At 25.1% G+C, this 24,233-nt stretch overlaps 6 protein-coding genes across 10 annotated transcripts in view; 4 read left to right on the top strand and 2 right to left on the bottom strand.

Annotated features, from left to right (window-relative positions):
* Positions 1-929: 929 nt before the first annotated feature.
* Positions 930-4,727, top strand: LOC129610265 (uncharacterized). 2 transcript variants are annotated; one of them, XM_055522784.1, is made up of 3 exons: positions 930-1,053; positions 2,838-3,549; positions 3,623-4,727. In XM_055522784.1, exons 2-3 carry the CDS (start codon positions 2,868-2,870, stop codon positions 3,799-3,801), a joined length of 861 nt encoding a protein of 286 aa, XP_055378759.1. In that variant the 5' UTR covers positions 930-1,053; positions 2,838-2,867; the 3' UTR covers positions 3,802-4,727. The 2 variants fall into 2 exon arrangements, with proteins under 2 accessions (XP_055378759.1, XP_055378760.1); XM_055522785.1 differs by having other exon boundaries at positions 960-1,053; positions 2,842-3,549.
* A 511-nt stretch (positions 4,728-5,238) lies between these two features.
* Positions 5,239-5,760, top strand: LOC129610156 (uncharacterized). Its single transcript, XM_055522562.1, has 2 exons — positions 5,239-5,409; positions 5,464-5,760. Exons 1-2 carry the CDS (start codon positions 5,316-5,318, stop codon positions 5,658-5,660), a joined length of 291 nt encoding a protein of 96 aa, XP_055378537.1. The 5' UTR covers positions 5,239-5,315; the 3' UTR covers positions 5,661-5,760.
* Positions 5,761-5,898: 138 nt separating this feature from the next.
* LOC129610154 (probable proline--tRNA ligase, mitochondrial) lies at positions 5,899-7,550 on the top strand. The gene is made up of 2 exons (XM_055522559.1): positions 5,899-6,068; positions 6,135-7,550. The coding sequence occupies exon 2, from the start codon at positions 6,162-6,164 to the stop codon at positions 7,497-7,499; it is 1,338 nt and encodes a 445-aa protein (XP_055378534.1). The 5' UTR covers positions 5,899-6,068; positions 6,135-6,161; the 3' UTR covers positions 7,500-7,550.
* A 27-nt stretch (positions 7,551-7,577) lies between these two features.
* On the bottom strand, positions 7,578-9,067 carry LOC129610155 (SAGA-associated factor 29). Its single transcript, XM_055522561.1, has 3 exons — positions 9,050-9,067; positions 8,905-8,962; positions 7,578-8,794 (listed from the first exon to the last, which is right to left on the bottom strand). The coding sequence occupies exons 2-3, from the start codon at positions 8,941-8,943 to the stop codon at positions 7,955-7,957; spliced, it is 879 nt and encodes a 292-aa protein (XP_055378536.1). The 5' UTR covers positions 8,944-8,962; positions 9,050-9,067; the 3' UTR covers positions 7,578-7,954.
* Positions 9,068-9,755: 688 nt separating this feature from the next.
* On the top strand, positions 9,756-10,801 carry LOC129610463 (52 kDa repressor of the inhibitor of the protein kinase-like). 2 transcript variants are annotated; one of them, XR_008697094.1, is made up of 4 exons: positions 9,756-10,158; positions 10,216-10,287; positions 10,364-10,542; positions 10,706-10,801. XR_008697094.1 is itself a non-coding variant. In XM_055523065.1 (3 exons), exons 1-3 carry the CDS (start codon positions 9,797-9,799, stop codon positions 10,467-10,469), a joined length of 540 nt encoding a protein of 179 aa, XP_055379040.1. In that variant the 5' UTR covers positions 9,756-9,796; the 3' UTR covers positions 10,470-10,616. The 2 variants fall into 2 exon arrangements, 1 of the variants encoding a protein (XP_055379040.1); XM_055523065.1 differs by lacking the exon at positions 10,706-10,801 and having other exon boundaries at positions 10,364-10,616.
* Positions 10,802-14,484: 3,683 nt separating this feature from the next.
* The window catches only part of LOC129610201 (probable serine/threonine-protein kinase DDB_G0282963), a 28,210-nt gene continuing 18,461 nt past the window's right edge, over positions 14,485-24,233 (bottom strand). The window contains exons 2-7 of one of the 3 annotated variants that reach the window (XM_055522654.1): positions 21,975-23,885; positions 18,830-19,496; positions 17,788-18,282; positions 15,423-15,929; positions 14,986-15,201; positions 14,485-14,841 (exon numbers count right to left, since the gene is read on the bottom strand). In XM_055522654.1, coding sequence (XP_055378629.1) covers positions 14,800-14,841; positions 14,986-15,201; positions 15,423-15,929; positions 17,788-18,282; positions 18,830-19,496; positions 21,975-23,872 — 3,825 coding nt within the window. In that variant the 5' untranslated portion in view covers positions 23,873-23,885 and the 3' untranslated portion in view covers positions 14,485-14,799. The remainder of the gene's footprint in view (positions 14,842-14,985; positions 15,202-15,422; positions 15,930-17,787; positions 18,283-18,829; positions 19,497-21,974; positions 23,886-24,233) is intronic. The other 2 variants (XM_055522655.1, XM_055522656.1) reach the window with 2 other exon arrangements.

Raw genomic sequence — 24,233 nt, 5'->3', positions numbered from 1 at the left:
CTTATTCTTCTTACTATTATTTTCTTTTATTTTTGTTTTTATAGAAACAACAAAAATTAAAGAAATATTTAACGAATCATTATAAATATTAATCGTAATAACAGTAAACTCCCGCGGCCATGTTTGCAATTTTTTTTTTGTAGAAATAAGTTTGCTAAATTTAATAATATAAGTATATATAGCAGCTATTATCTATAATAAATAAATTTATAACATTTTACCCTAAAAATCGCAACTACAATCACATTTCCCAAAAAATTTGATCTAAAAACGATCGAATGAACAAAACAAATTTGATGTTTAAATTTCAATATGTCAAATTTCTGACTCGGTATTTACATAGGGGAAATATTCGGTTTTGCGTTTATACAGAGTTTACTATGCTAGAGAAAATTTAGTGTTATAGATGAATTTTTTAATATTAGCAAGGTTCAATATATCAATGCCATTGAAATGGCAAATACAGTTTAGGTAAATTTTTTTGAATTAATAAATTTTTTGCATAATTTTTTGCATAATCTTGAATTTTGTGGATGGGCTTATAAATTATTATGCCAAAAATTGAACACATAAATCTAAATTTAATATGTATATATGTATTTTACTGTACAATATTTTATCTAATAATAAATTAGGGAAACTTAAAGCATTTTTGTTTTTTTTTTTCAATAGTTTTTAACATTAGTAACTTTGTTTTTTTAATATTTTGCACAATCTCCTATAAGGGCTTATTTCTAAATATACCCTACTTACTTATTATTTAAAAATATAATATAAACGACATCTGACGGCTTTTTCTTACTCATAAATAACGGTATTAATTTTTTTTTTAAAATCCTCTTCTTGTAATTCTAATTAGACAGCTGATTAAAATATTTGACAGCTGATTTCTGATGGCAAGGTAATTGTCAAGTAGACAAAAGTAGACATTTCAATTCAGTCATAAAAAGTCAGTCGTCATTCTTTTAAATGATTTGTTGAATAGCTTAAAAAGAAAAAAAAGTGATTTTATTTTTATTAATTTAATTTGTACTTGGTTCTTTTTTCATAGGGGTATAAAAATTTATTTAATTTTTCATCTGAATTTTTTACAACTTCTTATATATATATTATGCGTGCATATATATATATGTATTCAATTTTTCTTGAATGCATGTAAATATAAAACATTAAAAGCATTCAATATAAAAAAAAAGAAAAATCGAAATTCGTGTATATGTAATATAAATTTTAAAATACATTAATTATTGTGCAATTATAGAATTCCAAATAAAATATTTCAAATTAAATGAAAGATTTTATCTACATGAATTTATAAAAGAAATGCTGCATAAGTTCATTAATAAATAATTTTAATATAAAATTTGGAAACAAAGGAAATTTCAAATTTAATGTTGGGATGGGCTTTCTTTGACATGTACATATACATACCTATCTATCCATAATAATAATTGTTGCTCAAATCAATAGCGAAAGTTGATATTTTTCTTTTAATTATAAAGAAGGTCAGGGAATGCCGAATGCCTACTAAAAATTATCCTATTGGGTTATACATAGTTTCTAAATTTCAGAATTTTTATATTTTAACTAGTAAAAAAATTAGTGATTCAAGATTTGCTTGATCATTTTAACAATTTACAGTGTTTTGTTTAAAAATTACATATTAAAATTTAAGATAAACATATATATGTATGTATGTATATGCCATGTGAATTAAATGATATAAAGTCCACAAAAAAAAACCCAAGATACTATTTAGAAAAACAAAAAGCCAAAAATTAAAATGAGTCATTATATTCATTAGTAATTTTAAATTACGTAGTTAAAAATATTTTGTTGTCTCCCAATGGTTTTTCAAAATTCCTATATGAAAATAATGTGAAATGTAAGCAAATTTAATGCTTAATAAGTAAAATTTTTAACTCATAATTATAGAGGTATAGCTGGGCATGTACTTACTCTTGCCTTTGTTGTGTGCGATCTGAAAATCTAAAAATTATCGAAACAAATACATTAAAATTGAATTTAATGGTGTACATGGACATAGTATTACACTACCTATTATATTATTTATTCATATATTCTTCTAATGCCGATATTTTATTTAATGTATCCGACTTTAAATGGTGTTAAGTGATAGCCAAGTAATTTTTTAAGTCGTCATATTTATTGCTTACTGTATTCTGAAACATAAAAGCGTAATTGCGACGTTATCATGGCATATTTTATCAATTAAATAGATTTTTTTTTTTCGGAAAAAAATTGCAAATAGAAGAACAAAAATTTCAAGTTTATTTGTTCTTATTTAAAAAATCACAAGCAATCATACAGAACCTATGAAATAAAAAATTCATAATTTTCGCTATTATTTCATCAATTATTTTTGCTTTTTTGTTTTATATCAAAGTTATCAGAACTTTTAGCATATTGAAAACAAGAAGTTTTTATTAATCAGCAAAAATATTATGGGGAACAATTGTTTTTCTTCTTTAAACCTTATTTCTAAGGAAGATAAAGGAAACCTTATAATTACCTACATACCTATTAGATGGGTATGTAGGTAGCTAGATACTACATGTAATGTTCAGAAAATACAAATATGTTGTAGGTACTAATACAAAAATAATTAATATTATGTTTCATTCTTGTCATTGACTTTTTCTTCTTATGAAGTTCTTATTAAAGTAAAAAAAATGCATTTTATTTAATATCATTACTTCCTGGTATCAACTTTTTAAAGCAGCACGCAAATATTTTTTTGTTCCTATTGAAAAAACTGTAAGAAAAACTACAATATTTTTATTAATATTTTTTATTTTCTCAAAATTGTAATATAGAAAGAAAGTGTAATTGATTCTTTGTTTAAAATGTCACGTGGATTATCGAGCCAACAGCAAATGCCGCGAGATTATGGAGCAACATCCAGCAGCTCGAATGCTATAACATCAATACCTGATGTAAACTTTTCCGGATTCAGTCCAACAGAATTTATGGCGTTGAATGAAGCGATTGGAAAAAATATTACAACAATTAAATTTAAGACAAATTTATTGGTCCGTTATAATCGGGGAATATCTTCTGGTCGCGCAGATAAAGATAAAGATAAAGATAAAGATAGTATTGAAACAGCACAAAAAATGCAAACTGATACAAATCTTCTAATTGAACAAACACAAAACGATTTAAAAACTTTAACGAATGTTGTAAGACGTGGCGATAAATATCATAAACTTCAATTGGAGAAGTTAACAACTGATTTTGTTATTGTTGTTGAAAAATATTCGAAGGCACAGCAAACTATTGCAACAAAAAGGAAACAACTTTTAGCCTTATCACAACAAGATGAACAAAATTCTGAAAATATGAGTGAATCGGATAGGCAGCAACTTATACAGCAGCAAAAAGAATTAGGAAGAGCTTTAAAATTCGAACAAGAAATCCAGTATGAACGTGAAGAAGAAATTAAAAAAATTGAAGGAGTTCTGCTGGACGTAAATAAAATAATGAAGGATATAAGTGTAATTGTGAATATGCAAGGGGAACAAATAAGTAAGTTTACATAAATACATATTTATAAAATTTTATTTTCAGCTTGTTTTATTAACATACATTTTTATTTTAGATACAATTGAAGTGGAAATTGATAATACTGCAGCAAATGTTGAAGAAGCCGCATCTGAGTTGCAAAAAGCTTCTGCTAATCGTCAAAGCTATCGACGTAAAATATTAATTTTGTTAATTATTGCTGTGATAATAGGTTTAATTGTAACTGCAATCGTTGTTTCTAAATTGAAAAGTTAATTAATATTTTTTCCCTTATTAATGTAATTATTACATTTCGACCAAATTTCTAACTTATAAAATTATTACTTTGTCACCTATTTTTTAATATTTTAATTTTTTTTTTTTGCATTCATACATATATATGGTTTTCATTCACATAAAAAGCAATTTCCATTATCACATTTTTGTTTAGAGAAAATTGAATAGGAAACGTACGTATTACGAATATATTAACAATTGATTTAAGGTGGACTACGTAAAATTGTATAAATCATAAGAATAAATGTATAATTTATTGTGATAGGTACATAATTTATGAAAAAAAGATTCAGTACTAGAAAACTCAAAAATTAAATCCCAAAAAACAAAAGTTTTGTAAGAAGTTTAGAAAATAGTGTTAAAACATTATAAAGAAATTGACAATTTAGAGAAAAAAAAAGAGTCGAAAAAATTTTACTTTTTCTGTATTAGAATTTGCTGTTCATGATAAAAAATTTTTGCTTTTATTATTAAAATTGCATTTTTGTATATTGAAAATTATAGAATTGCTTTTAGCAATTTGTAATTAACCTGAAAGATTAGTAAATAAAGCAATTTTGCTTAAGTGAGTAATTGCGAGTAATTTTTATTGAATTTTGCTTTACTGAATTTTCTTCTGTGGAATATTTAAAATGATAATAATTAATTCTACATTTAAAAAAATTCGTACGCAATTTAAAGGTTCATAATATTGTTATAAAATATGTCAATAAACCCAGAAGAGTATTATATAGCAAAGTTTCATTACAACAGAATATTTATTGCAAACATAATTTCCTTAATTTTTAATGCTAAAAAAAAAATACCAAACTAAATAGAATCAATATCAATTTTTTGTCAGTTTTTAGTAATGCATATTATATTAGAAATTTAATCCTATATTAGAAAAAAAAAGATAATTATAAAATAAAAATATTAATAACGTATTAAAATAGTTATAATATCTTATCATATATCAATTATAACTTAATAGTTAATAAATAAAAACAATTTTAAAATTGAATATAAATAGTCTTTAATTTTGAGTAATTTTTTATATTACTCGAATGCCTACCCGCTTATTTACAATTGAAAGATTTATGTAATTATAACACTTAAAATAGACAAAATTGATAAGTGTTGAATTTAATTTTATTGAATGAAAAGTTACTCATATTGAGGAAATTTGATAAATTATAAAAATTCTTCAAATATTATGCAGAAATTGACAATTTTATAATTTTATATTTTTTATTTTTAATTTCAATTAGCTGGTCAAAATACATAAACAGTAATCATTGGTAGGCCACTGAATTCAAAGAAAATTGTTGAACATCTGGCATCCCTTACGTTTATTTTATTAAATTAAGTCTTCTGTGTATATTTTATCTTAACGTTTCTGTCATATTTTTTGCCTGCACATTTTTGACTGTTTGATATTTATTGTTGTTTTTTTTTTTCAATTTAATATTTGTTAAATTTAATATTTCTTTATTTAAAAAATAAAGAAAAATATGCCGCAGGGACATAAAAAGTCAAAGATACCAGAAGTAGTGAAGAAAAAGCTACAAAAAAAAGGAGGTGGCAATGCATTTACTAGGAGGCCAAGTAACTTTAAAATTTCTCTATCATTTGTACAAATTTTTAGTATTTTTGTTTTAGATGCCCCAATACAAAAAAAGAAAACCAAGTTAACGGAACAGGATAAGATAAAGCAAGTTATTTCCAAAAAATTAAATAAAAATGCCGAAAACGAACTAAGATCACTTGCTGTTGAAAGCAATTTAAATCTGAGCAAGGCGCAAAAGGCAGTTAAGAAAATACAAGAATTACCTAAGGGTGATAAAATGGAAACGTAACCAAAGCTATGCCTGATTCTAAATTTTTATTTCCAAATTATTGAAAAAATTTTAATAAAAATAGCATTTAGTACGAATTTGGAGCAATTTTAAATCTTTATTTTAATGTTTTAAGCTATGAAATTTGGGACTGGACCCTATATTTATATTATAAAAAAGCGGTGTATTAAAGTATTTACTACGTGAAACCATACAAGTGTGGAATTAAATGTCTAAAGATAAAAAGATGTTGAAAGCAAATATTACATTTTTCGAGGTTTTTTCAATTACAACTAAAAATACTCCTTTTGTTCCTATTTCACTGGATTTGTTTTGAAATAGATTTATTTTGCAGATATTTTAGATCATATGGTGTTGTGTTGACATTTGTCAAGTAACAGATATTTTGAAAGCCGACAAATCAAAAAAGTAAACAAAAACTAGCCAAATAATACTTCATACATAATATTTAGGACAATTTTTATAATTAAATAGAAATACCTTAAATGAGAAGTTAAGAGTATGTATCATAAATTATCAAAAATATTTTGGCCTCGTTCCGTTATCCCAAAAGATGCAATTAACATTAAAGCACAAGGTATTTTGTCAAAGAGCCAGAAACTCATGCTTGATTTAGGGCTTATAAAGCCAATAGGGAATGGTACTTATCAGATAACTCCAATCGCACAAAGATCTTTGGATAAATGTGTGTCTCTTGTAACAAAGCATATGGACAAAATTGAAGGCCAGAAAATGTCACTTTCACTTTTAACGCCAGCAGACTTATGGCAAAAATCTGGACGTCTTTCTAATACAAGTGAACTTTTTTTATTTACAGAACCATTGAGCAATAAACCGTTGCATTTACTTAGTCCTACACATGAAGAATCTGTGACAAATTTGTTATCACAATCACAACCAATTAGTTATAAACAACTACCAATTTTATTATATCAAATTGGTTGGAAATTTAGAGACGAACTTAAACCGCGTTTTGGAATGATTCGTGCTAAAGAATTTTTAATGAAAGATTTATACAGCTTTGATAAATCTATAGAGGATGCTAAAAATACTTATGACATCGTAACATCGCAATATAATAGAATTTTTGATTCTCTTCAACTCCCATGGGTAAAAATTGAAGCAGATTCAGGAATAATGGGCGGTCAGCTATCTCATGAATACCATATCCTTTCCGATATAGGGGAAGATAATATCATAAATTGCAGAAATTGTGGATTTTGTGCGAATGAAGAATTATACAAAAATTCCAAAAATAATTGTATTAAGTGTAATTCGAGCCAGTTAAGTATATCAAAAGGCATTGAAATCGGCCACACTTTTTTCTTGAATGAGAAGTATTCTACACCATTAAAAGCAAATTTTTTAAATGTAACAGGCAAAACAGAACCATTAATAATGGGATGTTATGGAATTGGTATTACTCGTTTAATAGCTGCCTCTTTAGAAGTTCTTTCTAACGAAACTGAATTAAGATGGCCAATTCTACTATCTCCATATGATGTTTGCGTTATTCCACCAAAAGAGGGAAGTAAAGAAGCAGAATTTGTAAATATACATTTGAAATCAATAATGAGTGATATAGTTCATGTATGTGGCGAAGATTCTGTTTTAGTTGATGATCGGACGAATTTAACAATAGGTAAAAGGTTATTAGATGCGAAAAAAATGGGTTACCCAAATATTATAATAATCGGATCAAAATACGTTTCTGATGATCAAAAAATTGAAATATTTCAAACTAAAGAAAATAAATCAGAACTTTTAGAGATAAAAGATATTTTAATGCTGCTAAAGGAATATAAAAACGAGAAAAATAATTTATTTTCTTATATTTAAATTATATTATATGTTATAAGTGTTGTTTTATAATAAATTTCATAAAATTTATATACATTTATTTTTGTTAGTTAAATTATATCTACTCATGGATAAAATACCTATTCATTACTACATTCTTATATTTATTTTCAAGACCAATCAAAAACAAGTATGTTTGTCGGCTAACTTTACTAAAAACCAGGTTTAAGCTCTTCAATTTATATAACAATAAAATTATATTGCAACAAAATTGTGCTGTAAATCATTTAAATTGAGAGTAAACCAAAATATTTGTTAGCCCACATTCTAAAATAGAAGCATAATTAAAATTATTGAGTTAAAATAGAAAAATTAAGCAAATAAGGCTAAGAAATTTAATTCTAACTTTGAAATATTATGGAACTTAATAGCTCCTGTAAGCTTGAATTAATTTTTTAATCGTCAAATGTTGAGCTATCCGAATACAATTCTGGTCAAGTACCTGATAACCCTCCTGATACTTTCTTTGTTGATTTGTATGTTATGACATAACGCTGTGCAACTGAAAGTGGTGGAGAATAACCATCAGCATATGAAGCATCTTCAAATAAAACTTCATATTCTTCAGTTGCGCTTGCTGGTAATTTGTTAACAATAGCTTTATAAAAACAAGTGGTTTGTGGATATAATGCCATAACCATTGTTCCTTTTGAAAATAATGCATGCCCGTCCGTCGTAGGATTAGCTCTCATTAATGGCAATGGTATTATTTTTCTTTTACTGAGTATATGACGATCCTTTTGCTCCTCATCAATATCATCTACTTCATATTTATTCTGCCCGCTCATAAATTGCACAACTTCAGCTAAAATCCAATTTTCTTCATCTTCTACTCCCTTAACCAAAGCTGCTACCATATCACCAGGTTTTGCGATATAATTGCTTTCAGCGGGTACAGCACCGCATAATGGAGGAACTTTTTCTGATGGTTTACTGACAAATAATGGTAGTGTTTGAGCAGATATTTGTAACATTTTCATTAAAGCTCCGCGTCTTATAGTTTCCTTGTTACCAGCATTTCTTGCTTGAATTCGCCGTTCATGGCGTATGTTTCTAATATCTTGGATTTTTAACAGAGCTTCACGTATTAATGCTTCTTCTTCAGCAGCATCTTGCAATCCTGTTTTAAGAAGATTTTTCATTACTTTGCTTGTTGTTCGATCATCATAATTTAGTTTCTCCTGTGCACGCAATATACTATTTATGTTTGCTTCGTTCCTTCTTCTTTCATCCTCTATATCATGTATTAGTGATTGCAATGCTTTTAAGCGATCCTGAAAAAATCAATTGGAATTTAGATACAGATGTGTACATAAGGAAACATTTTAAAAAGAATTGAATAAAACCTATAACGTAAATTTAACAAAAATTGAATAAAACTTGCTTGAATCTGCTGTGCAGCCGATTCCGCAGTTAGTGGCATGATTGCTGGAAAGCTAACTCTACAAAATATAAATTTAAAAGAATTTTAACTTAATTTTTAAAATGTATTTGCGAAAAAATTCACTGAACAAATTTTTTTTATTTACAAATTCACCCAATTGTCAAAGTACGATTATATTATTTCATGGCTGCCATTTCTGAAAAATTTATTTTATTTTGTTGATAGTTTGTGGAGAGGAAATTCACAATAGAGTTTAAACTTACTACACTAATCTAAGTTTTGCCGAAAATTCTTGAACAAGACAAAAATTACAAATAACTCCGTTAATATTTAACTCCCAGACAATCAGCTAATTATTTATTTCGCTCGTGTATAAAGTTGTGCAGCTTTCTATAAAAAAAAAATCCTTAACAAATCCCCATAACAAACAAATAAAAGTTTATTGTACTTTAAAAAAAGAATAAAAAAACGAATTCCTAGCTCTTTTTTTCAAATTTTAAGCTTACGTAGAGGCTTATTATTACTTCAACTCTGTTTTGTCCAGAGAAACTGAAATAAGTTCGGAAGATGTTTTTACGGTTTTAGGTTTAAGCTTTAATATAAGCTTTAAGCGAAAAGGTGACATATTCAATTAATGCAAAATTGTCGTGTAAACACAGGTAAAAATGGCTTACACATAAATAAGGTGATGTACAAAATGAGTTATCAAATTGACAACTTTGTGGAGTTCTCAAATTAACAATTTTGTGACGTCGTATAACACGTTTGAGTTCATTTCTTTGGTAGAATTGTTAAGATAAACAGAGAAAAAATATTTTCTAAAAACAGTTAAAAATTAAGCGTTAAAGTTATCAAAAGTTATTAAGTGGCATTTGTTCATAAAAATTTAAAAATGGGAAAGTGTAAAGTAAAAAACTGTAAGAATTATGAGGGCAAAAAGACTGAAAAACAAATTAAGTTTTTTAAGCTTCCTAAAGATGAAATATTGCGCGCAAAGTGGTTGACAGCTTGTGGTTTGAATAAACAATGTTCTATGAATACTGTAAAAGTGTGTTCAGATCATTTTGTAGAATCCGATTATTGTTTGAAAGATGTTTTACTAAACACAACAACCAAAAAAAAACATTTGAAAAAGGAAGCTGTACCGAGCCAAAATATCCCGGATATTTATGAATATATGGATAATAAAACTAATAGGAGAAGCAAGAAAGAACGGCAAAATTTAATAAAAAAAGTTTTGAAATATCATGAAGGGTATGCATAAAACATTTAGAACCATGATAATATAAATATTAATCCAAATACCCTTAGTTTTATTGACAGTGAGTTTGAAGCTATGGAAGTAATAAATGATAATGCTGCGAATGTGGCTTCTCCAACAACGTAAGTTAAATATATTATAAACATATTTAAATTAAAAATTCGTTATTTTTTTCTCCAATTTCTTTTTTGTTTTTAGATGGAACTTAGAAAATGCTAAAGATCGAGAAATACTGAAATTAAAAAGAAAGTTGAAAAACGCACAGTCAAAAATCAAAATGCTAAAGAAGATTGTGTCAAGATGAAAAAGTTTTTGGTTTTATTCAGGCTAGTGGTGGTCTTCACGACCATGCCAATCCATTGGAGTTTTAGTATAGAGTAATATTAAGCATTTTAAGTTAGGGTTTAAATAAAACTTATGATATTAAAACATTATTATAAATACTAAATTATGCGTCCTTAGTAATAATAACAATTCAAATAACTATACCAATCATTATTTGTGTTAATTCAAAGTAATTGTACTTTTCTCAAATTCCAGGGTAGCAGTCAAAAAGTTAGTACATGTAGTAACGTAGAAGGGGAACGTAGAAGAGGGTTTTGAAACTGAAACTTCAACATGGCAATTGCTTAGGGAACTATTAAATTTGTTTTTACTTTAATATAATTTTTCAGTTTCGAGTTTTATGACGTCACAGATAAATGTTATAGTTTTGTACATTGCCTTCTTTTCGTATGATTTGTATACACGACGACTTTTGTATCAATAGTTGGCATACGTTTTATTTCACTTGCCTACAAAGTCGTCTATATATGTACATGTAAAAATGAATCGTGACCACAAGCAGACATATTTGCTCAATAAATTTTAAATTTTAACACTACAATGTAGCCTACAATATAGCCTACTTTCAGATTCAGCGTTTTAATTACGTTTAATTTAATTCTGAATCAAAATTATTTTAACTTTGCTTGCTTGCACTATCACCTACACTAACTGACAACTGTTCAATATAGTTAATAATCAGTTAAATTGAATTGCAAATTTGTTAAAAACCGTTTGACTGCATAAAAATATATTTAACTCCAAGTAAAATATTTTTCACAAATGTCCGAGAAATTTTCAAAAAATCCAAAGTAAAGTCCAATTCAAGCCAACTTGTTAAGTTTCTTTGACAAGCAGATTTAATATATTAGCACGCTTAGCGTTACAGGAACAAAATTACGAAAGAAATTTGGTAAAAGATAAAAAAGGTGACTTTGTAACTTTATGTTAGTTTCCTTTTTTGCATTTCCTTAAATGTTGATGCATAAGTTACAAATAATTTTAAAATTCCAATTTTCCAATTTCGAAAATTGCATAATTGCAAACGATTGTCACGTGATTAATATTATCATCAAATGTTTGACATACTCAGAAATGGCTATACTATTTACGAATCTGAATAAGAAACTGAATATTTTGCTTTTGAAGATTTGTAACATGTTTGAGTAATTCTACAGTATCCAAAAATTTTTATATTACTTTTGCAGTTATAAAATTTTAAAAATTCCTTTAGAACTTTGAACACTAATTGTCATTTTGGAACATGCTGTTCTTGCTAATTTCGCAAGTAAAATTTATCGATTTTCCTTGATATCAAGACCTAAGTTAGAACTGAATTATCGAAAATTCACATTTACTTTCTACTTCTCACACCCCTCTCTCCAATTAAAAAAAAATGCCTGTTGCAGAGAGAGTGTACATAATTAAAAATTGTTAAAATAAAACTAATAAAAAAATTTTATTTATATTTTGCATAATATGTATTTGTTTTATACGCATTTTTTTATTTAAATAATTTTACATTAAACATAAATTTCTAATAAATTTTTTTTTAATTTTATGGTATTCTATCATAAATTTTTTTCTTTTTCTTTCATTTCACTGACACATTTTATATATTTCTAAAAAAAAAATCATATAATAGTTATTACAAATATATTTTATATAAATTACTTTCTATGAAATATTTATTTTTTAATACTTTGTTAAAGTTAATTTTATTTAATTTGTTGTTCACTAATATTTTATATTTTAAGGGTAATTCATTTTTTAAATTTTATTTTAATTTTTAATCTTATTTTAAATAAATCATTTTTAGAATTATACATTAATTATGTATGTATGTATGTATATTGTAAAAATAATGAAAATCTGTAATTTTTATTTTCTTCTTACTTTCCTTACAAACATTTAATTATATTTTAAATTAAGCATCTATGTATGCATTTAATTACAAAAAAATATTAAATAATTATTTTTTATTTATATTACATATTACAAATTTATTTAAATCATTGTTTTTTTAATTGTTTTGCTGTTAATTTAAAAATACATTTCTCCAAAAATGGCCAAATTTATATTTAATTAAATTTTTTTCTGTGATTCAATATTTAAAATTCAGCATTTTTTTATTTTATTTTATGGTAAATATTAAATTTTTATAATTATAGGAAATATAGGATGTTATCTAATAATAGCAAATATAAATTTTGTGTACAAACACTAATTCATTTAAAATACTAACGCACATTTCTATCATGCTGAGAAATTAAAGAGTTATGATAAATGTTGATTTTAGCTAGAATAAAATTTAAAATGTTAAATAATACAGAAAAATTGTTTTACAATAATGTAGCTCATTTTTTCTAGCGTAATATTTTTATGATATACGAGTGCACATGGATTTATTATTCAAAAAAATTCAGTATTAAACGAGTTTCTAAAAATGTTGTCCACTTAAACACAGTATTTCTTGAAGAATTTAAACTAAAATTGATAAAACAAACTAACATATATTCTATATATTAAAGAAAAATATCAAAATAAAATGCGAAACTCACAAGACACTTCACAAAAATTTACTTTTTCAAAAATTAATTTTTGTTTTATAAAATTTATCACACAATTTTTTTCTATTTTTCGCATTTTTGTAAAATTTTTTTAAACAAAAGATGTTTAGTAAATAGTGATATATTTTAATTGAAATATTCTTAACCAGATAATCGATTCATTATCATCATGAATGCAAGAAAAATTTTAATCTTTTTTTTTTTCTGGCAATTTTTTTTTATTAATTCATATCATAAATTTAAGAGGTCCTAGCGGAAATATTTTCTTTTTAAAGATTTAAAATTGTTGGAGCAATAACATGCCTTAATCGGATTTCTTTTTAATATCAATATTTCCGTAGCTTGTACATCAAAATTATAAATTAAGCAGTTGAAATGAAATTAAAATTATTTTTATAAATACCACTTCAATTTTACCATGATTTATTAAAATGTTGAATTAGCGAAACTTTGTAAAACAATATTGCAAACACAAAACATTAAAAAGACTTCAAAAGCTAAACAGTAATGTAAAACAATAATTAAAATTATGATTAAGAATCTTTTTGTTTATCATCAGTGTAATTTAAGTATTTTGGTTAAATGCATTTTATTGTAATTTGGGTTTCATTATTTATATAGGAAAATTTTGATTACAACTCAAAATTTTATTAATAACTAATCCATTCTTATTACAAAGGAAAAACAAAAATAAAATATAAAAAATAAAAAAAAGTAACAATAAAATAAAGGACCCAACATTATATTTTATACGCCCTTCGAATAATTTTATATTGGCATCATTTTTTTTACAAATTTATTATATTTAAAGTTTTAATTTTATAAATTTTTACGTTAAATCGCACTTAATATTTCAAAAGAATAAGTATATTATTATTTTTTTTTTGGCTTTGTGTAAAATAAGTTAATTTTTGCATTTTATTTAAAAACTCAATTTTTATTTTTATTAGTATTTTGTTTGTTATTGTTAGAACAAAGAACTTGAAATTTAATTTAGAACAGTGTTCAAAGGTAGACAAAATTAAAATCGAATCCGTTTTTATAAGATCAATGAAAATATTTTAAACATAAATAGAAAAAAGAATTCACAGTGTAATATAATTAAAACAAATATTTTGAGTTATTTTAGAAATTAAACTTTTAATTTACACTCAGCCTGTACCTTAAAGACGAAATTTAAAAACAAAATTAAATAGTAATAGTAAAACTAATAAAAACTTAAAATAGAGAATATTTTTTAAATTTATTAATTTAATATAATTTTTTTTTAAATTTTTAATTTAATTAATAATAGTAAGAATATAATATATATATATATATAGATTTATGTTTATTTAGATAGTCCTTTTTTTTTTTATATTATACAATAATTATAAAAAAATTACTACTTAAAAAATAATTACTATCATAGTTGATGTTTTTAAACTGTTTTATTTTTATTTTTAATTTAATATGTTGCATATTATTCTTTGAATTAATTTTTGTTTTTTTTAACATGCCTTTTTAACATGCTATGCATATTTGTGTGAATTTATTATTTTTTATATTTAATATTAATACAATAGTAAATAACATGTGTGTAGTTTCATAGTATTTTTAATTTTTTTTCTTTTCATTTTTAATAAATTTTTAAAGTCTTAATTTGAATATAAGTTTAAATATACATTTTTCATGGTAAATATCTGAAATTTAATATTAATATAATGTGTTTCATATAATAATATGCTTGTGTTTTAGACTTTAACCAGTACATGTTTCAGAATGTTCATCCCATGCTTGCACCTACAATAATAGAATATTGTAAATTATTTTAATTTTTTAAATTTTGTGATTGCAAAAAATGTAAATTTTAATAATTAATATTTTTTTTATTATTATTTTTTTATATTTTAAAATAAAAAATTGATAAATTTCAAATGTATATACCTGACATTCTCTACTACAATACCATTGACTTCCACAACCAGCACATACAAATTGAGCTTCTTGATTTTTACATCCTTGACACCATGGTACTTCGTTTTCATGAAATTCTTGACCAATGGCATTTGGTGCAATTCGATGTATTTCTTCGCCTGTACCTGAATCACCGCCACCTTCATCAATAACCAAACGGTCAACACTATCATCAGCTTCGTCATCCTTAAAAAAAAAAATTACAAAAAATATAATTAATAACATATACTAGCTGAGTATATAAAGGTGATTCAGTAATCAGTGCCTTGACATATAAAATTTTTTAGGGCAACATGTAATTTTTTGATTCAGGTATAGGTATCAAATCTTAATGGTATATGTTAAGGCACTGATTACTGAATCATCCTGCATATTTATAATATTTATAAAATTTATTATAATCTTACCATATTCATAAAATATTCAGACTTTATACGATCACTAGTATTTCCACTATTAAGATTTTTTGATATATTTAATGCTTCTTTAATTTGTTTTTGTAGAAGACTGTGTTGTAATGCTGTTTGTTGTGCAGTATTTGAATTCATAACTGGAGTTATTGTTATTTCACTATTATGAGCAACAACTTTTGTTAAATTTAAACCTGTTGAATTTGATGATGATGTTGCAGCAGCAGCAGCAGCAGCTGCTGCCTGAGCTGCTGTTATTGTTGATGTTTGATGAGATCCAATTGTTGAATTTTGAGATCCAGATAAATTATTTGTAATACGTTCGGGAGCTGTTAATAATCTAGCCAATGTTGGTGAGAATGTACTATTATAGTTTGTTGTTGTTGAAGTTGGAGCACATGATGTTTGTTGTTGTTGTTGTTGACCAGCTGCTACAACAGCATTAAGAAGAGAATTTTGAGACGAATTCGATGAATGACTTGATGATGTACCACCACGAGAATACTAAAATTATATAATTAAATAAAACAGAACATAAATAAACATTTATACAATAAAATTTTAATATGCGATTCGATTGAATTCGGAATATTTTGAATTTTGTACATTTTTTTTTTCTTATTTTTTATTGTTATATAAAAAATATTTTTGCATTATGAGTTTGAAATAATTTGAAAAGCCAGATTTTATATTATTGTTGTTGGAAGGGGATTAAGTATGGGTTATCATGAAAGAAAATTTAGATAAAAATTTCTTTTTAAAAAATGATTTCTAGTGTTTTAAGTGTAATAATTAATAAAGTAAAAAATAAATTCAGTTTTTTATAGTATTTGTTTTTTTCATAAAAAAAAGTTCCATCTAAAAGAATTTAGTTAAAAAAAAGGTAAATACATATGAGAACTTTTACCAAAGAATAAATTATATTTATAGATAAAAATAAATTTACAGTTCGATACAAAGTTGATATACACAAGTTATTTTAATAATGATTATTGCAGGAATAAAAAAAATGTGTAAAATAATTGTTTAGATTCTGTTTTGCATTTAAATATTTGTACTCCCTCAATCGTTATACTAAAGGTGTAATCGATAATGCCAAATGCCGGTTCATAACAATTGCATGTGACGGTCACCAATCGGCAATTAACAATTTATGTACATATGTATAAACTTTTGCATATCAACTCTCGTATACAACTTTTGCACACAACCGGTTGACAACTGCTATTTTTTGGTTTGAACATTTCTGGAACTAAAAATTTCATTAAATATAATTATTTATCCTCTTCAAAATTTTCCATCTCAATGCAGTTGGTAAATTTTCCATCCAATAAGCAGTTGAAATTTGTTTATTTTCAAAAATGTCAAAAAATTTTACCAATATGACAGACAACAGACGTTATTAACTATGTGAACTTTGTTTTTTTTTTTGCATTGTCGGTTAGACTACAAGTGTAAATATATTTTGACAACATAAAAATTTACGATGCTTTTGTTAACTGCAATATCGATTAAAATGCAAAAGAATTCAACGGGCATTTTATATTATCAATTGCACCTTAAGCTTAAACTCAGTTATAAGGCAAAAATCTTCAAAATTATTAAGATTTGGACGTCATAAAATGAAAGTGAATCATTTAATATGAAAATAAAATTAAATTAACTTTTTTTTTTTTTATTTTGATTTTCTAAATTTTGACAAATATATTTGAATATTTATATTTCCATTTTTTTTTAAAGTTAGTTCTTCTATTTCAAGGTCTATAATTTTTTCTTTTGTTTTTTCTTCAACACGGCATCGATCAGTAAATTTTGAATAATCTTTGGAAAAAAATTTTTATAGACAATTATGTGCATATATATACATATATATATATTTATATAGAGACAACAAATCAATAAGCAAGGTTAATAAGTGGGTGCCATAAACTTGAATTATGACATTTTGTTGAATGATAAATATGTACAAATTGTGAAATTTGTTTTATAATAAACTGTGCTACATTAATATTTTAAGCAATCATGGTCTTGTAATTAAATGTGTGTTACGAATTTTTTACTCTAATTTAACCATGGAAACAAGAATAATGAAAATGAATTACTTATAAATTATCGCGATGATGAAGTTGGTACTATACCATATGATTTGATTAAAGAAACATTCTGTTCTTTACAATAGAAGGAGCAAGATTGAAAGATTAAGGAAAGTGGTTTTTTCTTTTTCTTTCCTTTGATTCGGTTTTTTTTTTAAATTATCATAAAAAAAGTAAAGGACGAATTAAGAAAAAAACTAAGATATTAAAATTTTTTCATAATTAATATTAATAATTTTTTTTTTAAATTTCTTATTTCAGAAATTTACCTTAGTTAAAATTCCATGTAAAAGTGAGCCGCTTTGATCAGCGGTTTGATTTGTTGTAGAAACTGGATGTAATGTTACTTCAGGAAATGTAGACGGATTATTAGAATTGGAATTATTTTGGCCAATAGAACTATTATAACTAGCCGTAGTGGCAGTACAATTTGCAGTTTTGGTATTATTATTTTTATTACTATTATTGTTATTACTATTGTTATTATTACTATTGTTGTTTTTATTGTTATTATTATTATTATTAATATTGTTTTGTAGTGATGGTGTTGTCATTGCAGCAGCAGATGCTGCCGCAGCTGCAGCTGCATTTAAACGACCACTCATTTTAGCAAATTGGACTAGAACATCTTTTAAAGATATATTACCAGTGTTAGCACTAGTATTGGTAGATAAATTTGCAGCAACAGCAGCTGCTGCAGCTGCATTCCCATTATTTAATAAACTGTGGTGTAATGATGAATCATTGTCCGATGCTCGTGAATTCTGAAAAGTTTTTTTGGTTTTCTTTGGTATAGGTTTTTTATTTTTTGGTATATTTGGGATTTTTAAAGTATAAAAATTAAGAAAAAAAAAAAAATTTTTTTTTCTTTTTTTTTTTTATCGTGTATATTGTGTTAGAAAAATTTTTGTGCTTAAAATATTTTAATGAAAGATGATATTTGGGTTAGGTTTGATGTTATGTGATTGGTAGAGTGCGATTCTTATAGTTATAATGAGTAAGTCAGAAAAGAAAAATTAAAGTTAAACTGCAGTTTATTAGAAAAAAAAAGAAGCATTATCAGGAAGGCCATTAGAATTTAAGAATTAAACTATGAAAAAAAAAGTGGGCAAAACAATTCTAGAAGATTTACATACTATTATTCTTTAAAATGTTCAAATTATATTCTAATTTCTTCCGAACATATTATGTATTTTCAAATCAAATCGACGGGATATCAAAAATATTATTTTTCAAAAATGAGTACTTAATGAATAATGATTTTTTTTTTATTTTTCATTAAAATGATTATTTATATTGTTTAATATTTACCGCTTCCAGACGATTCAATAGATTATTTAATTCTGAATTACTAAGACGATTTTGTCCAGTTGCACCAACACTTACGTCATTGGAATTTGTGCTTTTCATACGTCTACCACGGCGTGGTACTTGTTCTGGATGACGTTGTCTATAATCAGCAATTATACTTTTAACATCTTTAAAAACACCTTGTCTTCCGACCATTAAATTTTGACTATTTTGTGCATTATTAGGATTATGATGACCATTAAATAATTCACCAAGTTGCTGTTGAACTGATGCTGCTGCCGTTAAATAATTATTTAATATTGTTGGTTGATGATTTAATGATGTTACAGAATTTGGATTTGTTGTTGTTGCAGTTTGTGTTGCACCGGGTGGCGTATGAGCTGACATTAATGAACCGGTAGCAACATTTGATAATGGTAATGGAATTTGTGCAGCACCACCTCCACCAGATGCTCCTGATGATAAAACTACTGGTGCTGTTGCTGATCCAAATAGACCACTTAAACCAGCTAATTGTGAAGCTGATGCTCCACCACCACCACTATTTGCTGCAGCATTTTGTATAAGTGATGTTGCAAGTAATTGTTGATGTTGTTGCAATTGCTGTTGCTGTGATGATGATGTTGCAGTTGATGGCTTCGGCAGGATATTTCTAGAAACAAGAAGGCTGTTTTTACAAGAAAGAAAAACAAGAGGTTGCAAGGTTAATTTACAAAAACAATTAAAAAATGGCGAAAAAATGGTTACAAAAAAAAAAAACCAAAGAAAAAAAATAAAAAAATAAAATAAAAAACAAATAAATTAAATATAATATAATGTATGTATGTATGTATGTACAGAAGAATGTTATGAAAAAGCAAACACGTTGTTACCTCAGAAATAATGAGTAAAATAAACTAAGTAGTTAATTTAATCTTGGTGAACAGATGAAAGTCGGCATGTGTTTTGAAAAGTAAAAGAAGAGAAAGCTTAGAAAAATAAAAAAGAAGAAAAAGCGCAACTTCAAAAAAAAAAACTTGTTTTGCTTATATTTTTATTTGTTATCGTAAGTGCTTGACATTGTGTTATTAAATTCGTCTTGAAAACAGAAATTTAGTAAATATTAAAGTAATTATTTAAGCAAATATGTATTAGATCTTTGTAAAGTTTCGCTATGTATTTCGGATACATAATGAAAATTATTTAGAAAATTTTACATACTCAAATTTTAAGTTTCATTCAATTTCAATTTCATCTTTAATTAATAGAACTAGCATTGTCCCATTTTACTTAAATATAGAAACTCTAAATCATGTTTAAAGTCACTGCTTTCATTAAAAAATTTATAATTACTTTTGCATAATTTTGAATTAAAGAAAATAAACAGCTTATAGGAAATACATTAAGTTAGGAAAATCTGAAGATTACTTAAAATTTTAAGATGAAGAATGAAAATTAACTGAATTGAGATATTTTACTAAATTAAATTTAACAGAAGAAACAGTAAATGAGATAGAATTTTTAAAACAGATCATTAAATTTTTTGAACAACCATTCCATACAAAAACAATTTCTGTGATATAAACAAAGTAAATATTAAAATAAAACTCAAAATATTTTATAAAGTAAAGAATAAGTTTTCTAATATAAGTTCAATGGTAACAATAACCGTGACATTTCCATTATCAGTTGATCGTTAGTTTGTTATTGTAAATTAATTAAATTTGTTTTTAATTTTATTATTGTTATTACACTAAGGAAACTCAGAATTCAAAGTAGGTGTCATCACCAAGCAAAAATAGAGAAAAATGTTGAATATTTATTATTCGAGTACATTTTAGTTTTAAATCTACAAAGTTTCTCAAAATTTATAAAAGAACAGAAACTCCACAGTTTTACTCTACAAAAATTTATTCAATTTTTTAATTATTTATTTATAGTAATTTTAATTTTTTAAATATTTTTGAAAATATTTTGATGATTTTGACATTTTCAACAGTTTTTTGCCCCATCGTACTTTATGACATCACAAGTGAAGAAGAGATTTGTAATAATCTCTTAAAACAATGTTGTTGTATTTTGAATGTTAATTATTACGCTCATTTTAAATGAAGAACGTACATTTTTTGTGAGTATTATATTTTAAAATTTACTTCAAATCATCAATCAAAATCAAATTAAATGTTAAAATTTGCTTATATTTTTAAAATGAAATGAAATGTTAGCCAATAAACTTGATTTTTTAAATTTATATTTAATATTATGGTATGAATTGATAAAAAAATTTATGATTGAGTATTTAAATTTTTCTAAAATCGTAAAATGACTGCATAATACAAAATGAAATAATAATGTAGTACTACTACATAATTCAGCCCTTAGGTTTTGCAAGCTGTAGAATAATGGTATATGAGACAATTTTACTGCAATTTGCACACCAAATTGCGCAACAATTTCAAATTGATTCATAAATTATATTTTATTAAAATGAGTGTTAGATTTTGGATTTATGGTGAGTAATAATTATTGTACAACATGTAGAAGTTAATGGTGTATCATTTGAAAATAAGAATTCAGGATGATTTTATTTCAAAGCAATCTATATAATGGAGCGTTTGTGACTGACAGAATTTATACAATGATTCATAAAATTAATTATAATGGATTATTGAAAAGGATGATGGTATTATTGCTTTAGTTGAAAATTAACGAAAAAAAAGAAAACGTTTATATTTAGAAAAGTTAACAAATTAATTTATAAACAAAAAAATGCTCGAAAATTAGTTTTGAACAGCACAAAAACAAAAATTAAAATTAAAAAAAATGAGTGTGATAAAACAAACAAACAAAAAAAAAATAAAAAACGATGACAAAATAAAAAAATTCGCCAATTTTTAAAATAACAACAAAAAAAAAGTGGATTATCAAAGTACAGGGACGTATCGCGTATTTTAATTCATTTGTTACGACTTGTTAGAACCGTTATATTAATTAAAATTGTTTTCTCATTAAATTTTATGCTTAATTTATTATAATTTTAATACATAATTTATATATGTATATATATATATAAAAAAAAAAACTCGAATGACTTAGACAAGGGATGGGAGTAAAACTTAAAAAAAAAAAATATTTCTTAATAAATTACATTTTAATTTTTACTTACCGATGAATTTTTTGTGCACTATTTTTTTCTTTAGCTAAATCGGAACTTTTCATATTGGCACGTAATTGTAAAATATTTTGAGCAGCTGATGTTGATGTCGAATTTAATGAAAATTCATTATTACTATTTAAGAAATTATTGGTATTATTTTTATTTGCTGCTGATGATATTGTTGTTGCTGCTGCATTTGAATAATTTAATAAATTTGATGTTGCTGCTGCCATTGCAGCTAATGCTGCCGCCGATGATGATACAACTGTTGATGGCGATGATAATGATGATGATCCACCAGATGCTGCTGCTGCTGCTGCAGCTGCTGCAACAGCAGCTTGTGCAGCCACTAATGATGGATTCGGTGTTGTTGCTGATGTTGCTCCAGTTGTTGGTGGCGAATGTGATGATAATAAATGATGATTTGTTAAATTTGGAATTTTTAATTGTGCTGCTATTGATAATTTTTCACCTAATAAATTTTGTTCAATTGATGTTGTTGCATTTGGTATATGATTTGTTATTTCACCAAGTTTTGTTGCCATTAATTCCATAACTTGTTTTTTACGTGTTAAACGAAAACAGATTTCTTCTTTAACTTTTTTCAAATGTAACATATTATTCCATTCATATTCTTTGGCTTTAATCATATCATTTAATGTATGAATTTCAATTGCCAATTGGCTAATATGTTTATCAATATCATCTGGTGTTTCATTTGTTGTTCTTTCAATATATTCAGCTAAAATACTATCATGTTTTGTAAAATTTGTTTCAAGTTCTGCACGTAATTTTTTCATTGGATGTATTTGTTCGACATTATCATCTTCATCACAATTATTGTTATTATTATTGTAAGCATTTGTTGATGTGCTTGTAGAATTTAATAATGGTACTGTTTTTGTTGCCGTTGCTGTTGACATATTTTGTGGTTCTGTTGAATTAATAAATTCTTTATTATGATCTTTATGATTTGCTAATGGTGTTGATGTCAATCTAATATTATTAGAAATATTCGATTCATTTTGATCTTCATTGATTGAACGTGATCTTAAACGTTTACGATTATTTAATTGATTTGTTGTTGTATTAATAGAGGTAGGTGGTTCTGGAGATTTTGAATTATCATTAATTTTAATATCATTTGTGGCATAATTTGATGATTCCTTTACTTCAGTTTTAATTAAGTTTTTGTTATCATTTTTATTCTCATTTAAAATTTCATTTTCAGAAACATCCATTAATTCTAAATTTTTATCATTTCGTGACGTTGTTTCATTCTTCTGTTTTTCTTTATTTTCATCATCTTTAAATAATTGTTTTTCATTTATCATTGATTTTTCATCCTTATTTTGATCTAATTGATTTTCATTATCGATTTCTGTGATTTCATCTTCTTTTCCATTCACTTGATTTTCATTATTCTCAATATTTTCTTTATTTTGATCACTTTCATTGCATTTTTCATTTCTATCATCTTCTTGATCTTTTAATTCTGATTTTATATTTGATGTTTCATTACTTTTTGTAATTGTTTCACGAACTTTTTCTAATGGTTGCATTTTTAATGAATTTTCTTTTAATGTTGTTGTTATAGATTCTAAAGAAATTTTCTTAGCATTGAAATCTTTATTTGGACTTGTTAAAGTTTTTAAATTGGATTTTTCTGGTGATGAATCTAATTCTATCACATCATCATTGTCAATTTTATTTTGTGTTGTTGCTGTTGTTGCTATTGCTAATTTACTAGTAATTGCTGATTTTTCTTTTTGATCTTCTGTTGTATTTTGAAAGCAATTTACTATTTCAGATTTATTTTCAGCTGATTTTGCTGATGTATATTCTAGATCATCGATGATTGCCATCTGTTGTTGGACCATTAAATCATCGGCACTATGATGCAACATTTTTGAGCAGAGCCTGAAATACAAAGAAGAGAAATGGAATTTAGTTTCGATTGCAATTAATTAAAAATTTAAGAATAATTTTTAAATGAATAATGAATGAGAGAGTTTAAAATATTTATTTGAAAAAATTTAAAGTAAGACTTATGTACGAGTATATGTTATAAGAGAATAATACTTGCATGCTGCAATATTGGCAGCATATAAAGTGTATATATTGCAGCATTATAAGACAAAATCATTTTAAAATCTTATATAAAAATTTGTATAATATTTGTACACGAATTATTTTAAATTGTTTACAGTGAAATCCAATTTATTTACTATAGTTGTGTTTTGATGCAAAAAATTGCATATTTTTAGG

This window comes from Condylostylus longicornis, unplaced genomic scaffold, assembly GCF_029603195.1.
Source record: "Condylostylus longicornis isolate FDR11 unplaced genomic scaffold, ASM2960319v2 ptg000044l, whole genome shotgun sequence".
NCBI lineage: Eukaryota > Metazoa > Arthropoda > Insecta > Diptera > Dolichopodidae > Condylostylus > Condylostylus longicornis.
Note: the sequence above shows the minus strand (reverse complement) of the source record. Positions and strands in the feature narration are given on the sequence as shown.

What these genes read in the sequence shown, in the direction of transcription:
- LOC129610155 (XM_055522561.1), bottom strand. Translation starts at nt 8,943, where the DNA reads ATGCCACTAACTGCGGAATCGGCTGCACAGCAGATTCAA. An exon ending in CGGCTGCACAGCAGATTCAA is followed by an intron (nt 8,795 to 8,904) that starts GCAAGTTTTATT and finishes TGATTTTTTCAG; the next exon opens with GATCGCTTAAAAGCATTGCA.
- LOC129610463 (XM_055523065.1), top strand. Translation starts at nt 9,797, where the DNA reads ATGGGAAAGTGTAAAGTAAAAAACTGTAAGAATTATGAGGGCAAAAAG. An exon ending in GTTTTGAAATATCATGAAGG is followed by an intron (nt 10,159 to 10,215) that starts GTATGCATAAAA and finishes AAATACCCTTAG; the next exon opens with TTTTATTGACAGTGAGTTTG. An exon ending in AATGTGGCTTCTCCAACAAC is followed by an intron (nt 10,288 to 10,363) that starts GTAAGTTAAATA and finishes TTTTGTTTTTAG; the next exon opens with ATGGAACTTAGAAAATGCTA.
- LOC129610154 (XM_055522559.1), top strand. Translation starts at nt 6,162, where the DNA reads ATGTATCATAAATTATCAAAAATATTTTGGCCTCGTTCCGTTATCCCA.
- LOC129610156 (XM_055522562.1), top strand. Translation starts at nt 5,316, where the DNA reads ATGCCGCAGGGACATAAAAAGTCAAAGATACCAGAAGTAGTGAAGAAA. An exon ending in TGCATTTACTAGGAGGCCAA is followed by an intron (nt 5,410 to 5,463) that starts GTAACTTTAAAA and finishes TTTTTGTTTTAG; the next exon opens with ATGCCCCAATACAAAAAAAG.
- LOC129610265 (XM_055522784.1), top strand. Translation starts at nt 2,868, where the DNA reads ATGTCACGTGGATTATCGAGCCAACAGCAAATGCCGCGAGATTATGGA. An exon ending in TATGCAAGGGGAACAAATAA is followed by an intron (nt 3,550 to 3,622) that starts GTAAGTTTACAT and finishes TTTTTATTTTAG; the next exon opens with ATACAATTGAAGTGGAAATT.